This window comes from Thermobia domestica, chromosome 7 (assembly GCF_964235325.1).
Source record: "Thermobia domestica chromosome 7, izTheDome1.hap1.1, whole genome shotgun sequence".
Lineage (NCBI taxonomy): Eukaryota > Metazoa > Arthropoda > Insecta > Zygentoma > Lepismatidae > Thermobia > Thermobia domestica.
This window is the reverse complement of record NC_137460.1, coordinates 140,810,992-140,827,930: the sequence shown is the minus strand read 5'-3', so window position 1 is coordinate 140,827,930 and position 16,939 is coordinate 140,810,992. Positions and strand designations below refer to the sequence as shown.

The 16,939-nt window shown below is 35.3% G+C and overlaps 1 protein-coding gene across 1 annotated transcript in view; it reads left to right on the top strand.

Moving 5' to 3' along the window:
• The first annotated feature begins 307 nt into the window (after positions 1–307).
• LOC145690419 (uncharacterized) overlaps positions 308–16,939 on the top strand; it is a 31,949-nt gene continuing 15,317 nt past the window's right edge. The window contains exons 1-2 of the mRNA XM_081765276.1: positions 308–457; positions 9,242–9,647. Coding sequence (XP_081621402.1) covers positions 9,352–9,647 — 296 coding nt within the window. The 5' untranslated portion in view covers positions 308–457; positions 9,242–9,351. The remainder of the gene's footprint in view (positions 458–9,241; positions 9,648–16,939) is intronic.

The following is a 16,939-nucleotide window of genomic DNA, read 5'->3' as shown; positions in this document are numbered from 1 at the left end:
GTGGTCCTTGCTACACACCTACACTACACTTACACTTTCTGTTACATTTATACGTACATACATTCCCTTGTTTTTTATACGCTTTCCTTTTTCATTTTACACTTCCCACTTACCCTTAATTTTTTGCCCTGTTCATCTTGGCTTTTCGCCATCTTTCCCTGTCCGAACCTCTTTCCCGAATTTGACCTTTTCCTGACTTATGTCACTTTTTCCCGATTGTGTCCCGTATATTATTCTATTTTGTTTTTCAATCATAAATCCTCTGTTTGAGGTACACATTTGACCATTTAGCAATAGTAGCACATATGATTAGTAAGCTGGTGCACCGATCTATTTGACTGATAATAGTCCTATGAAGAGAAGAGAAGACTGTCAAAAAAGAAGGAAAATAAACAATGGAAGTGTTCCGTGAAATTTCCATTATAATGACACATGTGCTACTTATTCACTAATGCAGGTAAATCTAATTAAGTGTTTTAAAATACCCAGTGGTATTATGAAAGTTGTAATTTATTATATAGGCCTAGACATATTTAGATACACTCTATACCACCGTGTGCGGGTGCTGATGGTAAGACGAAACAACAACATATACCTGTACTTGAGCGTGGTGGGGGAAAAAACATCTTTTTCCTATCAGCACATATATAACAGAGAATAACACTACCTGCACCATTTTGGCCATGCTTGAAACTGTCTGTAGTCTAATAATAGCGTTTTTACATCTTCTAGTAGGTTTTCAGTGTAATACACGACATGACTATTAAGGCTGCCTCGCTGGGTATTTATTTGATTAATATTATTAAAGTTCAATAATGTAATATTAGTGACAACCATACATATGAAGCATTATACGTCGACAGTGGAGGGGTTAACATTACAATGCCCGCTCCAGCATGTATACTCACGCAGAAACAAGAAAATGCACTTTATTAGTTTCATGAAAACGGGTCAAAATTACCTAACCATAAGCTAACCCGTTCCTACCCCTACCCTACTTATCCCTAACTTACTCTATTCTACTGTACCATTTTAAGGCGGTCCTATTTATCGATGCGCAACTGGAGCATGTATTGTATTGTTTACCCAAAGAAAATATGCCAGCGTTCAGGGCTGGGCATTTGTGTCGTATCGCCGGACCACTTTAAAAATAAAAAAGCACCAAAGTGTATTGCGTTCGGTTATATTTTGTTGCATTACATTAAGTTACCTTTGATTAAGTTACATTAGGTGTGCAGTATTACTTTAATACGGATCCATAGTAGAAGTATTAGTAGTAGTAAAAGCAGGAGTACCGGTAAGCGTAGTAATAGTAGTAGTAGTAATAGTGATGGGCAGTGTGAATATTCCCGGTGGGAAGGAATTTGGAAACTGCGAATATTCCCGGGTTTTTTCCCCTGGACTATAATTTTCCGGGAAGGAATTTATTTCCTTTTCTTTACTTTATTTTCCAAATTATAAGAACTATATGACTAATTACTTTATTTTTTTATATTATGAAAATACTTCTACTTCTAGGTTTTAAAGAATTTGGAGGTTAAAAAATTTAAAATTCTTTGACAGTACTTTATATACCGGTAACTAATAATATGTTTTTTTAAGTTCCTTTCCATTTGCACTTCAAAAGAGTAATTGTTTAGAATTAGGGGCCAAAACTAGCAAAAAGTAGGTTGATTTACAGAAGAAATGAGTTGATAGTAGTGTTCAAGTAGTGAAGAAAGTATGAAACATTTTTTTTGGAGGGGGAGCTGTAAGGGATTTGTACAAACCGTAAAGGTTAGTCGAAGTGATTTAAGTGAGAAAAGAAAGTGAATTGTTTGTAATGAAGATAGAAAAAACTTGCCCTGTGGTGTTCTAACCCGCCTTCGCTTGCTAACGCTCGCACTGCAATGCTGTCTGAATTTAATGTTGGTGACGTAATTTAACGCAAGAAACCATAAAACAACAACGTCGGAATAAAGTATTGCAAAAAAGTATGTGCAAAATCTGATCCGCGAAACGTAAACAATCGCCAAAAGTAGCAAAGTACTAATTTACAAATGATGGAAAGAAACCATTTTGTAAAGTAATGTAGAATTATGTAGAAATAGAAATGAAGTACTATTAATAAACCCTGAACCACCGTTAGTAATAGACGTCTCTCTGACTCGAATTTCTGAAGAGGTACTCGAACTTGTTTTACATGTGAATCAACGCATGGATTTTCGAGAAATGGGCAGGAAGAAAGTCGTGTGTAGCAATGTTATATGCAAAATTATAAAGACAGAAAAGTATCTTGCAAATAGTGTGAACATACATATTATTGCGCAAATGATAACAAAATGGTGGGACATGTGTGTTCTGGCAGTTACCCAACCTAATTTGTTTATAACATTTAAAAATTTAATGTGTTTATAATATCAGTATTAGAAGTTTGGAAAATCCACTAACATGTAAATTTTAACTTTTTAGCAGTTTAAAAGTACGTTGACGTACTATACCATTTTTAAACATATTTACTTTCATAGAACATATTTGTAAATAAATATCCATTTTGCGTGCTCTCCAAATATAATAAAATATTAATAAAATAACATAACATCGTTAAGGATATACATTCTAAAGACCCCTCTGGGAACAACTAATATACTATGATATAAAAACGAATTTAATTTTGAAATTATAATATAGTAATAGAATGAAATTTTCTTTGTGATTGTACATAAATTCCCGGAAAATTCCCATTTTTGGGAATATTCCCGAAAAATATCTTCCCGGGAATTTACCCATCACTAAGTAGGAATGGGTTAGATGCCAGGCATTGGTTGGTGGGTTCCGTTCTCGACATTATTATTATTAAAAATGGGCAAATTAAAGACTTACCAATTTATGCTGTATATTTTACAATTTCTTTATCCGTATAATAAAAGAAGTTTACGTCTCCGCGAAATAGTCCATCCGCCTCCACATACAGTTCCGCTTGCGACATCAAAACCAATCAACAAATACAACCACCTTTCCTTTGTACTCATTCTTTCTCACAAACTTAAAAAATTCTCCAATTGACCCGGTAAATTTCCTAAAATCGGTCCTAGGATAAGGCACTTAATCCCAGGGCTGGATTAGAAGATATGTTGCCCCTGCTGATGTCGCCTAATACATTTCTGTGAAAGTATAGTAAGTAGGTTAAGTGAATGTGTTCCATATTTTTGGTCATATTTTATGATTATTGTATCTATGATTACTTTTTTTTTTTTTTAGATAGCCAGCCGAGATTTTAATCAGAGTGGGTGCCTTTGTCCAACTGGAGGCCCGGGGCTACAGCCTCTGTAAGCACCCTCTTAATCCGGCCCTGCCACCGCGAGTTTATATAAAATTTAAATATATAATTATAAATCAGGTCAGTGCTTCGCACAAAGATTACTTGCTCATAACGGCCCTTCTCATTGTCTTCTAGAATATGTTCCGCTGGCCCACAAGACAGTATCTTACTTGGCATAGATTAAATTCGTGTTATCGACCAGAAAGAATTCTTGAATAAATTATTTCGCTATTTGCGTGATAATTCTTGGTTCACTAATAAAAACAGCATTACTGCTGCATGGCTGGACCACGCGAAAATAAAGAAAAGTGTTACATTGTTTAGTTTATCGCCTAAATTACTAGGTTGTGACCCTGGTTTACTAATTAATGATTATTGTTCGTAATACAATGTTCACGTATAACATATAAACTACTGCATTAAACACGAACTAACTTCTAGGGTTAAGTTCTGAAGTTGGACGTCCGTTTCCAGGAAAATTTATAAAATTTAGAGGGAAAATATTGATAATTTGATTGTTTGTGTGCCTGATAATATATTAGGATCTCGAGAAATATTTTTATTTGTTATATACAAGCTGTTATAACCATGGGAGTATTCGGTGAGGGGAAGGAACTACTTCGTGCAAGGTAACGGAATAGTTGCATTGTGGGAAAGAAATGATCATTTATTTTATCAACATGGCGGGTAATAAGTCCAAGGGTACCTCTGTTCTATATCCTAACCTAACCTTTCCTCCACCTCGCGATGTAACGAAAGGAAGCCAAAAGTCAGTCAAGAACGTAGAAATTTAAAATTTAAAATTTTAATAGCTTTCATTAAGATTTTGGTAGGAAACTATCGGACGTCCAACACGAGAGAGAGGTATTCCAAGAAAGCCAGGTCTTATTTCCTAGGGTTATGTCTAGTTGAAACAGGCCAGCCTTTTTGTAAAATCGGAAGAAAATTACAGATTTGCTAATTATATGATTATTACGTTAGGTTAGATTCTAAACTTTTGGCCCCCTTGGTCTAAAGATATACTTTTCTCTGTATTAAAACAATTAGATCTCAAAGTGTAGAAATGCTAAAATTATTTAACATTCATCGCTGACAAGTTTCACGTTTCCTCTGTATTTTGCTGTATCATAGTTTACACTGGAGGAAAATGAAAAAATTAAAAAGTAAAAACGTATTGCATAGAATTCGTAAATGATAAACAAGATAACGAGACGTAATCGAAAAGAAAGCACATACATTATATTTTACCTAATTAAAGAAAAAAAAAAGAATATTCTTTTCACTACACTACATTGCATTGTTTCTTGATGGGAACTGTTTTCATAAATGTAAAAAAAATCGAAGCCTCTTTCTTTACAGATTGCGACTTTTCTAGTTTTTTTGCTGTTTACCGGATATGAGTCTAAAAATTTCATATTTTCGAAAGAATCCCGCATGGATCCCCTCCTTTGTGCAATCAATTGCTGGCAAATAATTTTCTTAAATTTTAAATTAATAGTTGTTGCTGGTAGTTTTGTTGTACAATATGGTAAAATTGATCAAAACGATTAAAATATATGGAATACCCCTACAGCAAAAACATTACCAGCATTTTCGCTAAATTCCTATTCGAAATTTAGGGGTAAGACATTATGAGACATATTATTTTGCCACTTTTAGCGTATGCAAGATTCACATCCCTAACGCATAAGAACAACAGAACAACAAGGAGCATTTCCGCATTATGTAGTAACTAAATTACGGTCTACGTAATCTAGGTTATATTACAAAATTACTAACTACATACAAGTATGAAAGAAAACCTAAAGTATATTTTCGTTTAATGGAGCCCTTATACGTGATCTCTTCTCCCTGTGTTCGGTAATCTGTATGTATACGAGATTACCTCTGACACGGTTTTATGCCATCCGAGTAATTAAGTGTAGCAGTGATGAATTCAGAAAATTTCTCCTTGAGATTGGAAGGAGTTCTGAGATCGTACTGGTAACCCTAGTTCATTCCTATCGAAAAAAAAAATCCTCTGGGAAAATATACTATATATTTACGCTCTAATACGTTTGTTCTTTCATTAATTTAAGGTGGATGTGCACTTCATATATATAAAGCATGACCTAAAAGTAGGTATACACCCCTGCATTGGTTAAATATGACATTCTAATTTATGGATTTATTTGCTTCGACTGTTCCGGGCTTAAGTCATAAGTAAAAAGACGTAAAGAACAAAATATTAAAGAAACTAGGTCTGCTTGTTTGATAATAAGAAATGATATAAAATACAATGAGCTGATCAGTACGGGACTGTATACCTACTTTTGGCTACACACACACCCAAACACACACACACACATATATATATATATATATATATATATATATATATATATATATATATATATATATATATATATAAAGCAATGAAATCTTTGAGTTTTACGACTCACGTTTACTGCGGCTAGGCTTAAGGAGACGGCGATGATGAGAAATGAATGAAATCGTCGAATCGAGAAAGTAGGATTAATCGGGAAAATCCTGAGAAAGAACACACAAGATAATTGTCCACAGCAAACTTACTTGGCGTGAGTTCAGGTCAAACCAAGGACGTCATGCTTCAGGAGGTGAATGCTCTGCCCCTGAAACACCGCGTCTCCTGGCTTATAAAAAGGTTGAGAGCTTTTACGTCCCCAATTAGATCAGCATGTAAGAGCTCTCTAGATGCTCTTTGTTTATCGAAAAAAGGAAGACCTGCAAATTAAAACATTCAGTGTCGACGACGTAATAAATTTCGCTAGATATTGCTCCCGCTGCATGAATTTGAGTAAAGAGAAACTGCTTGAGGAAGCAGTTGAATCTGTCATTAAAATATTATACGTCGTGAAAATGTCATTCACTTGTAAGATGAAAATTTGTATAACGCTGCCCTTCATATTTTAATTTAGAAATATAAGCTAATGTAGAAGAGAAAATTATACTTTTGGGCGTTTTCTAACCTCACCCAACACTAATCTTAAGTTGAGAAAGAGTAAATTTATTTGAAAAGAAAGCAGAAAAAAAACAGTACTCCTATTTCCATAAAATGTACCTATGTACAGCGAAAACTAAAAAATAATGTACATGAAACATACTATACGCCTAGACTACACTTGTTTGAACTCTATATATATATATATATATATATATATATATATATATATATATATATATATATATATATGGTAGGTTTTGCTTTAGCAACTGGTAAAGGAAAGAAAAATCGGACATTGATCAATATTTTCATCAATGATCAGGTTAAAATTTTTGTTGCAACCAGCAAAAAAAAAAAAAAAAAAAAAAAAAAAATAATAATAATAATTTGTGGTAGATACTGGGTTCCAGCATATGGTGCTGGTATGCTATATAGACCTCTCCATTATATGATGGCGTCTCTTATCTTTTACGGGATACTAAAAGCTATATGTTTAAAATCAATATTTACTAAGCATGTCAATTGATTAGCTACAATCTATATGTATAGTTCTATTATAGAAATATCAGTGTTGCATACATTTTTGAAGGAAAAAGTATGACATATTTGAAAAATAATCGAAGTTATATGGTTTCTGAATGGCCATTTTGTTGTCTTTTTTAAAATATATTTTTGGAAAAGTTTCCGTTTTCCGAGACATTTTTTGGCTGTAGATGACATTTCTGTTTTCTGATTTTCCAGAAGATTTTCGGGTTTCTAATTTTTCGGAAATTGTTTGTATTAAGATTATCCGAAATTTCCGGTATAGCTAAATGGTTTAATGCTCCGGTATAGTTACTTCACTTCATGCAGTGCAGAAGGATACGTACAGAGGAAAAAGAAAATATTTGTCACTTTCAAGGATACAATAATCGAGTCGGGGCTCCATGCAGGAGCTGCATCGGCCCTTTAGGTAAGTCTAGAACTTGAAAAGCAAGTGGCCCTGGTCTTAGGGATGATGATGCCCTTCCCTTATTCACCTCCTTGGATTAGTAAATCCAGGGAAACCGCTCAGAGTAGGATCCGTTCCCACATTCGAGCTGTGTACGTAAAATGAAAAGCAGAAGTCAAAATGACACTTTCTTGATACTGAACTTTTACTATATATATAAAAAATTGGAACAGCCTCTGGGAAACGTACGATACAACTGAACCTCCCACCACCAAAATGCAGCGATAGCGCCAAATTTGAACAGGTAAATTAAGTTGAAAATGCATACTATATGTACCTACTTCAGAGTAAAACATTCATCAGTAGGGCGGAAATCTGAACTACTGATATACGTATAATATATATAACCTATGCCGAATTTATGCAGGTAATGTACGTATACAATTGTTAGATTTTACGTACATTATACGAATGATGGGCATATACGTATATGTGCTCGGCGAGAAGCTTTAACTATATAATTATAGCAGGGTCTAGATCTGAACAAGATTAAAACTAACCCACTTGGAAACACGTTGAAATGTACAACATAAATTAAATTTGGATCCTTTTAGTAGCATGCGAAAACTTTTGATTCTTTTTCACTATATTCAGAGGTAATGAGTATTTAATAAATTAATTTTTAACATTTTGTTAGAATTCTTTTCGCATCGAATGACCGATTACAGATAAATAGGTGCAATATAATTATCAATTCTTAAGTGAATTCATAAATTTAATATTCATTCCACATTTCATGGTAAGGTGCAGGCCCGTATCCAATGGGTGTCTAGCGTGCCGTGCCACCCTAAAATTTTCACAGTATTGCATATGAGCTATAGTATAAAGATGAATTATAATATAGTTGGATCAGCCCCCCTAACTTCTACCGTGCACCACTAGCTTTGGGTTGGCTACCGGCCTGGAAAGGTGCATTTCATGCATGTTTATTTTTTCCATTTCACATTGACTATTTGTATTTAAATGTATACTAGGTAAGTGACTATTTGAATGTAAATGTATACTAGTTAAGTGCTTAGTGTTGAGTTGTGCGTCAAATTTTCTTTAACATATTATAATAATAAGTTCTCAATATTGTCTACAGTGTCGATTTTGGATTTTCATTATACAGGATTTTCATAACCAGCATACAAATCCATCAAAACATAATGGATTTCCTTGCTTTAATCTGCATAGAAGTCCATCAAATAAAGCTAGATTTCCTTGTTGGATTCAACAAAGAAATCTATCAAATGCATTTTGAATTTCTGTTTTGAACCTGCATACAAGTCCATGAAGTAATGCTAGAATTATATACTGGAACCAGCGTATATATTCAAAATATCATGCTAGAATTTCTTGCTAGAAACAATATTCAGCAAATGATGGTAGATTTTCTTGCTTGTAAGGCGTAGAATTCCACTATTTGATGCAGGAATTCCTTGCGGGGACCAGCATATAAATTCACGAATGGATGTTAGAATCTCTTGTTAGCATCAGCACAATATACAACAGATCTCGGTGGAATTCCTTGCTGAAACCAGCATGGAAGTCCAACGAAACATGCTGCAATTGTTTGCTGGAGCATTGTAGAAATCCATCAGATAATCCTGGACAATGGAGAAGCACATGATGGAAGTAGTTTCCAATTACTAGGATAACTGCTAGTGCAACAAATCATTGTTTCATTTGCTTGGGAAACTGCAGTTAACTCTGGACATGCAATTATTTTCCAGCAAAAAAAAAAAAAAAAAAAAAAAAGAAAAATCAACCTGGGTATTTCGATATGGTTCTACGTTTTCGGTATTTCATTATCTCGATAATTGGCATACGTTGTAATAAAATTTCGTTTGCTTTAAAGTACTGGTTTCACTACATTTTACATCTCTATCTGATCCCAAACCTTTCCACCCACTAACTTAATTTAACTGAAATGGTACCGTTGTCTTCTTCCGGTTTGCTCATAAATTTGTGTTAAAACGAATAATGATTTTCTTATTGCTTTCAGATTTGTTTGGTTCCTTTTACCATTAAATGCTGAAGATTTCAAATCTCCAGTTCGAACAGTTTTTGAGTTTGCAAAACGAGTTTTTGGATTTTTAACTTGGTTTTAATGAAATGGAATCAGAAAACTCTCGTAGTAAAGTTGAAATAAAAACAGAAAGCAAGTCATTTGAGGAATGTAATTATAACCTATGTACTAGTGACACTTATAAGCTTTTACCAACTGCTGAAGTACTTGAAGTTTCCAGACTTTTCCCCGGTAGCATCAAGCAAAAATTCTCCGATTTTATAAACAACACGGAAGAGTCAAGCAGTCACATCTCTGCCACTATTATAAACAAGAATGATCACGACGAGGACGTTGAAGAAGATTATAATCGACAAGGAGTTGACAATGCTCAGGACCTCAGGTATGCTTGAATTCGTTTATTTCATCAGAGTTTATGTTTATAGATATTCCTTTTCGGCACTTACAATACTTACTTACCGATTAGTTATTTTATTTACCTCAAACTGAGTTAATGGAATCGCAAATATTTGGACACGTATAGAAACGTAACCTAATTCTTAGGTATGTAAGAGGTGAGACATTTCCCCAGTGAAATAATTTTCCAAACGGAACGGTACGTTATTAGAAATTGAGTCCTTACATTAAGCAAGTGCGCAATGACTGATAACTGACACGCTTCTGAGTAATTTTAAGATCAATCATTCTTTAAAGACTGCTCGTAAGTAGAACGATCACCCCGTAGTACTATAAACAAGATATAAACTGGTGCCAGGGCTCAAGAATATTTAATAGAAGTTTTCTTGAAGACTAGAGAGTTGCAACAATTAATACCTTTATATTGTGAGCAGAACATTCGTTAATATGTTTTCTATTATTGAAAATAGTACATCACTAGCTTATCTATAATTTCCCTCCGGCACGGCAGTTTCACACTGGTAATTACCTCCGGCACGGATGGACTTGTTTGATCCAAAATGCCGGAAAATAGGTTTTCTAGTGAAGGAACACAGTTTGCTTTGATTTCCCAGAGTTCTGTGCATTCCACTTTCCTAATTTAAGCATTGCCATTCAATTAAAACTCATCCTCTCTGTATCTCTCTCTTAGCCTGGGTGCATAGACGTGCGACTTGGAACATGAAGGTGACCATGTTACAAATAAGTGTTGACAAGCAATCTGCTCTAGAAATGATAATTAAAATTCGATTAGAAGCGATAAGATCCCGTAGCATTAAAACGAAATTTGTGACTGATTTATTTAAATATCCTGCTGTTGCGATTTCTCCAAACGAATACGTACATTTCTTCTATTCTTGGTTTTACTTGGGTCAAGACAGAAATTCTTAGTCTATAAAGAAATATAATCAGATTTTAGCTTTAGAGTGTTTTCGTCCGTGTTTAATGATTATTCCTTTTACTATCGTTTAATCAGAAACATTGCAGACTGTCTTTTATAATTGTTTAATTCAATGTCAGGCAGACACTCTTTTGGGGTAATATGTGCTGTTGTCCATTTCTTTTAAATAATTAAGTATTAAATTCTTTGAGTGACGACAATTGAATAACTCATATGTAATATTTTAAGTAAAGTGAGTAATTGAGTGGTTTTTTAAAGAACAATTTTGTAAATCTGTTCCCTAACAGACAATTAGACCTTTACTTACTAGAAGTAGAGTGCATAACTAGATTACTAATGGTTGTCTGTATTCTATTCTACGCAAGAAGATTGTCAGTTGTAGCCGAATACCTTAAGACATATACGGGGATTATGTGCAGACATTTTTTGTGGCAAACCTTGCAACTAACAAGAATAACTGAGATCACGGCCTACAGTGTGAAATAAAACAATGGACTTTTAATAGAAGGTGGGAGGTTAAAAAGAGAACCAAGAAGGGAGGCTAAAAAGAACCAATAATGGTGAAATTATCTAAGACTTTCAACTACAGGGTGTAATTTGTGTAGGAAGTGATTTTTTCACTAGCTTCAGTAGAACTTCCCTTTTGTCAGTTTTGTGTTTCTTATATTTAGGCTAGGTATAATAAATATTCAACTCAGCTTATATCGTAATAGTCTAATCTACTGTTACTGTGGAGGAAGTGGACATTGACTGATTGACAATAGAAGTACACACTCCGAATAAAAACTAAATGACAATGTTCTTTGTGTTTTCTTCCTTTAATCATGCAAAATTTAATTATATATTACACTTACCTGAATACACGTAAAGAATATTAAATAATTTACTTGACTAAACTTTTGTATTCGCACAGAGCTTTGTTTAAATATTCATTACTTCATTTATATTGCAACGAGAGTTATGGATTTTTTACCTTAGTTTTTAATATCGATTATGTTTTATAATTTTTTCGTTTTTTCTTTATTTCTGGTTGGTATTAAATTATTAAATTCTTCTATAGTACCATAATATTAACGTTGCACGTGCCAGGCTTGGTGAGCTATATGTATTGCTAATTTTCAATTGATACTTCAGGTTAAAATCTCGAACTCTTAATTGGTATGTTTTAAGTTAACCCAAAAGGTGTTATATTTAATTTATAGACGTCACTCAGTAAATTTTTGGTTGCTAATTAAACGCTAGAATATCTAAATTTAACGCAATATTAACTCTATAGGCTGGAGCCATAAGAGTTATTCCTGAGAAGAATACGTATTAAACTTCAAGGGGGGCGCGGTGGCTCAGTGGTAGAGCGTTCACCTCTGGTGCTTGGGGTCCCGGGTTCGATCCCAGCCTCCGCCAAGTGAAGTTTGTGGTGGACAAACACCGTGCTCGTGGGTTTTCTTGGGGTTCTCCCGTTTCCTCCCACTTTCTTCATTCCACCATTTCACTCATCTCTCATAATCACCGTCTCCTTTAGCCTAACCGGCATAACCGTGGGACGTAAAACTCAGAGATTTCATTTCATTTCATTAAACTTCAACCCAGGAGCGCTCAGTATTTGTTACTATTATTGCATAGTACCTTTTGTGGAAATTTACATACAATACACATTTCGCAGAAATGCAATGAATTGTTGTATATTCAGTGTCTGTAATGTTTATTTCTCTAAATATCAATTCTACTAATATATACAGATGGTGATCAGAAAAATGGAAACACCTGTACGAAATTGCAACATACCAAATTAATATGGTGTCGGGCCATCTTTCGCTTTCAGAACAGCGTTGATGCGACGTGGGATGGAGGCATAGAGGTCGTGAATGGTAGCAAGTGGAATTTTACACCATTCCTCGTGCAGGGCATCGGCCAGTTCTGTGAGAGAGGATGGAGGTGGAAATCGTCGCCGGAGTCGTGTTTCCAAGACGGACCACAGATGTTCAATTATGTTGAGATCTGAGGATTGGGCGGGCCAGGGGAGGTGTTGAACTTCATCCCGATGTTCCTCAAACCACGCTGCAACAACGCCGGCTTTGTGAATGGGTGCATTATCATCCTGGAAGATGGCGTCATTGTCCGGGAACAACATCCGGACCATAGGATGCAAGTGGTCTCCTAAAATTCCGACATAATCGTTGGCAGTGATTCGTCCGCTAAGTGTGACTACAGGACCCAACGAAAGCCATAATATTGCGGCCCACAGTATCACCGAGCCGCCGCCATGTTTCATAGTTGGGTGGAGACACTGCAAGATCATAAGCTTCTTTGGGCGTTCTCCACACATAAACACGGCCCGTGGTTGGGAATAGAGTGAGGGATGACTCATCCGACCATATCACACGTTTCCAGTCCTCAACGGTCCAAGTTGCATGGTCGTGGCACCATTTGCGGCGTGCGAAAGCGTTATGGTCCCTGATGAGCGGTTTGGCCCGTGCAACACGACCCCGTAAGTTCATGTCATGTAATTCGCGGCGGACTGTGATTGTTGAAACAGGGTGGGGGAGTTGCTGATTGAGTTCCTCCGTCAGTTGCTCCGCAGTGGCACGACGGTTCTGTGTGACAATGCGCTTTAATACCCAACGAGACCTGTCACTCATGATTTTCTTCCGCCCACTGTTCTGCTTCCCCGATGTGGTTCTCCCGTGTGTTATGTAGGCCATCATCACCTTCGACACTGTCCCACGCGACACACCTAACACAGTAGCCACTGCCGTCACACTCACTCCACATAATCGCGCACCAACAATTTGCCCTCTTTGAAAATCTGAGAGGTCTCCCATTTTACACTACCTCTGTCTGCTGCAGCCACTGGACACTGCTGTTCCACTGCGCCTGACGTAGTATGGAGACCGACCTAACACACCACCACCGGCGCTGCGGGCGCCACACCACTGCCAACCCATATATCTGACGTGTTGCCATCTACAGGTGTTTCCATTTTTCTGATCACCATCTGTATATTATTGAAGATTTACGGGTATCTAAATGCGCAAGTTTTTCAATATTACATCTAACAATGAAAAACCTTGTTAATAGCATTATATACATTTTCCTCCGTTAATGTGGTTCTGTTCACGTTCATTTCATTCTTTCTTGCTATATGTCAAACATTTTTTCTTAGCCAACTCTAATATTATTATTATTATTATCCACATCGATATTTTAATAATAATGATCTTAAGGCATTAGCGTGTACTTACTGTACACGACTGTTACCAATTTCTTCACATGCCATCACGCAAATGTTTGACATTTCTGTAGTGACCCTTGTGGACTCGGAGCTAGCACGAAGATTCTTGCATTATAAGCATGAAATTTCTTATTCATTCAGCAATTAAGCGAACATACGTAAGTAAGAAAACACTTCGTCGTATTGCTTAGAGTGGAAGTTTAAGACAAACAAGTGGAGATCTGCCAAAGATTATACCATAAGATATGTGACTGAATTTGTGGGTGTGGCTGCAGAAATTGTTCTCCATCTCTACAGTAACAAATATGACAAAATAATAGGAAGCGTGCTTGAGTAAAGCACGCATCATCTACTCTCTATTTTGACCATAATTTACGTCAGAAATATACGAACCAAATCAGTGCTGAAGTATATAATATTTCAGCGGTAATTTGCATAGTGTCAGCAATAAGACTTAATTGTGAATATATGTTGGAATACAGGTTAATAGACGTTTTGTAAATTTATTTTCTATTGGTGTTTCATATGTGGTAAATTCATCTGGATTTACTGGGAGTAATTACTAGGGATGGGCAAAACCGTATTTTTAAAATAAAAACCGAAAACCGGTTTTTAGAAACCCGAAAACCCTACATTTCGGTTTTCTCCAAAACCGGTTTGGTTTTTCACCGAAACCTATTTCGGTTTTTGAACGAAAATGGTTTCAATGAAAACTTTTCGAAAACACCTAAAACTCTTTCTGTGGAAACGGATTCGGCTTCCGGAGAACAACGAAACATTATTATGGCCAGAAACAGAACACATTTTGGAAAAAGAACACCGGAACCGTTTTTGAAGAAAACCGAAACCGGTTTTTGAACATTTTTAAAAACTTCTTTCGGTTTTTCTTAAAACCGGAAAACCGGTTTCTGTGCCCACCGCTAATAATTACACAGCATTCTCCACACGAAAGGAAAAGGTACATCATCTTAAACTCTACTAATGGCTGATAACATTTCAGAACCATTTCCATCTTAAGGAAATCTATGTATTTTCAGAGGTGAAAAATGCTTCCTAAATATTTGTATATCGGGAAAATAAATGCGATATTGTTAGTAAAGCACGTTTGACTATTTGATGGATATACGATCGTGGAAATACATGTAAACCATTAGAGAGAAAAAAACGGCTGAATCAATGTTATTTGTTTTATGTAGATCAGATTCTGGGACAATTATTTTCTGATTTAATTTTGTCACACATTAATGGAAAAATGTGATTACTCTGGATCCAGTGCACCCTCTCTGTTTGAGAGCAATAGAGTAAAGCTTAATGAGATAATATACCTATACGTATGGTTAAGTGCAAAAACCTGTCCCGATATCTTAAACGCAATATGTGGCCCTTACCAGAATTTAATTGAATTAGATTTACTTTTAGCGTCCGGTTGAGCAGCAATGCTATATGGGACGTGGACCAAAAGACTAACCTGTTAACTAAACCGCAGAAACTCCCAACGGGAATCGAACCTTGTTCTCCCGCCAAAGGCGCGTACATTATCTATATGCGAGCTCGGTAGCCAAGCAAGGTTAATAAAAATGATCGTGTTCAGCATTACTCTTCGTTAAATAAATGGGATATAAATTATAGTGGTTTGTTTGCAGGTCTAAATCCAATGACTTGTGTTTACTCCTCTCTTCTGTTTTACTTTCAGCTTTCGGATATAATTTTCGTTCATGGAATCAGTGTATTTTTGTATTATTATAGTGGTTATTATGTTTAAGTGTTTGTTTGATAATTACAGTTACTCAATTCAAACACTTGTTTCACATCATCTGGTTTTCCATATTGTTCTTTGTCCCATTATCTCTTGCTTTTCCGACATTAGGCAAAATTTAAGACTTATGCTACCTACAGGAAAATAAATGGAGTCACTTAATTTATTTTACTATGCGACCCATTGGTTTCCTTTGATAACATTCGTACGGAAAAAAGATTGTGCGAAAAAATGGTACTAGTTGTGAAGTATTTTTTTGTTTTGTTTTTGGATACCAGGAACATACCTTTCTTAACTATGACAATTTCTATTTACGGATAAAACTGGTAGCAAGTTACGTTCTTCTTAGCTGTATACAATAACTGGTATATTTATGAGCTAAAGAATTATATATATTAATTTTCCTTTCAATTCGTTTTAGCAACTGTATTAATAAATTTGTAAAGTTAGTTTATTATCGTAAGTCTCTATGCTCATAGTTATCTAATAATTTTATATTAAATAATTTTGTCCTAATAATTTTCTTCGCTGTAATTAGTTGTGTATATCATAATAGGCATATGTAACAAAAGGTTTTAGGAGAAATAGCGATTGAAGTCTTTTTTTCTTTTTTTTTCGTTTTTTTTTTCTCTAGTTTCGAAGGAATAATTGCGCTCTTCTCCAGAAATTTGTCTGCTAAGTCGCGACAAGGTTCTTATAAGAATGCTGTCGTGTAGAAACATCATATACCTTTGATGCCATAGAATATTATACGAGACTTAGTAGCACATCTTCTACGAGAAATACTACGAGAAATGCTTCTGTCTAAAACAGGCTTTAGAGTTAGCATAACCATTTTATGTGGGGGGATAATACATGTTGTACACGGTCGGAGATATGCACGGAGGAAAATTTCGTAGCTTTTGGTGTAGTATAGAATTTCCAGCCACCCCTTCATATCACTAGTTCACACAACTCATAAAATAGTGAATCTAATATCGCACTGTGACCTGAGGTATTCCAAACTCCTTTCCAATGGTGTGCTCCACCAAGAATTGAGTCAGAGACTACGAGTGTTGGGAGTACGTGTTAATTCTTCCTCTTTAAAAAGATAATTTCTTTAAAGAAATTTATATCAAGTTGTAAAATTTATTGTATGAAACGAAAGAATTTATTACTTATTTCAACATACAGTACTCTTTCTGTTCATATATACTCCGAGCACACATACAATGTTTTCTTTTCTTTTACACTCTGCCTTGAAAAGTGCATAATCGTATAATAGGCTCCTTCTGTTTTGAGATAATACTATGGTCAACCTGGCACCTTTCTCTTAGTAATACTGATTTCTCTTTTTATTTGCATGACGAGAGA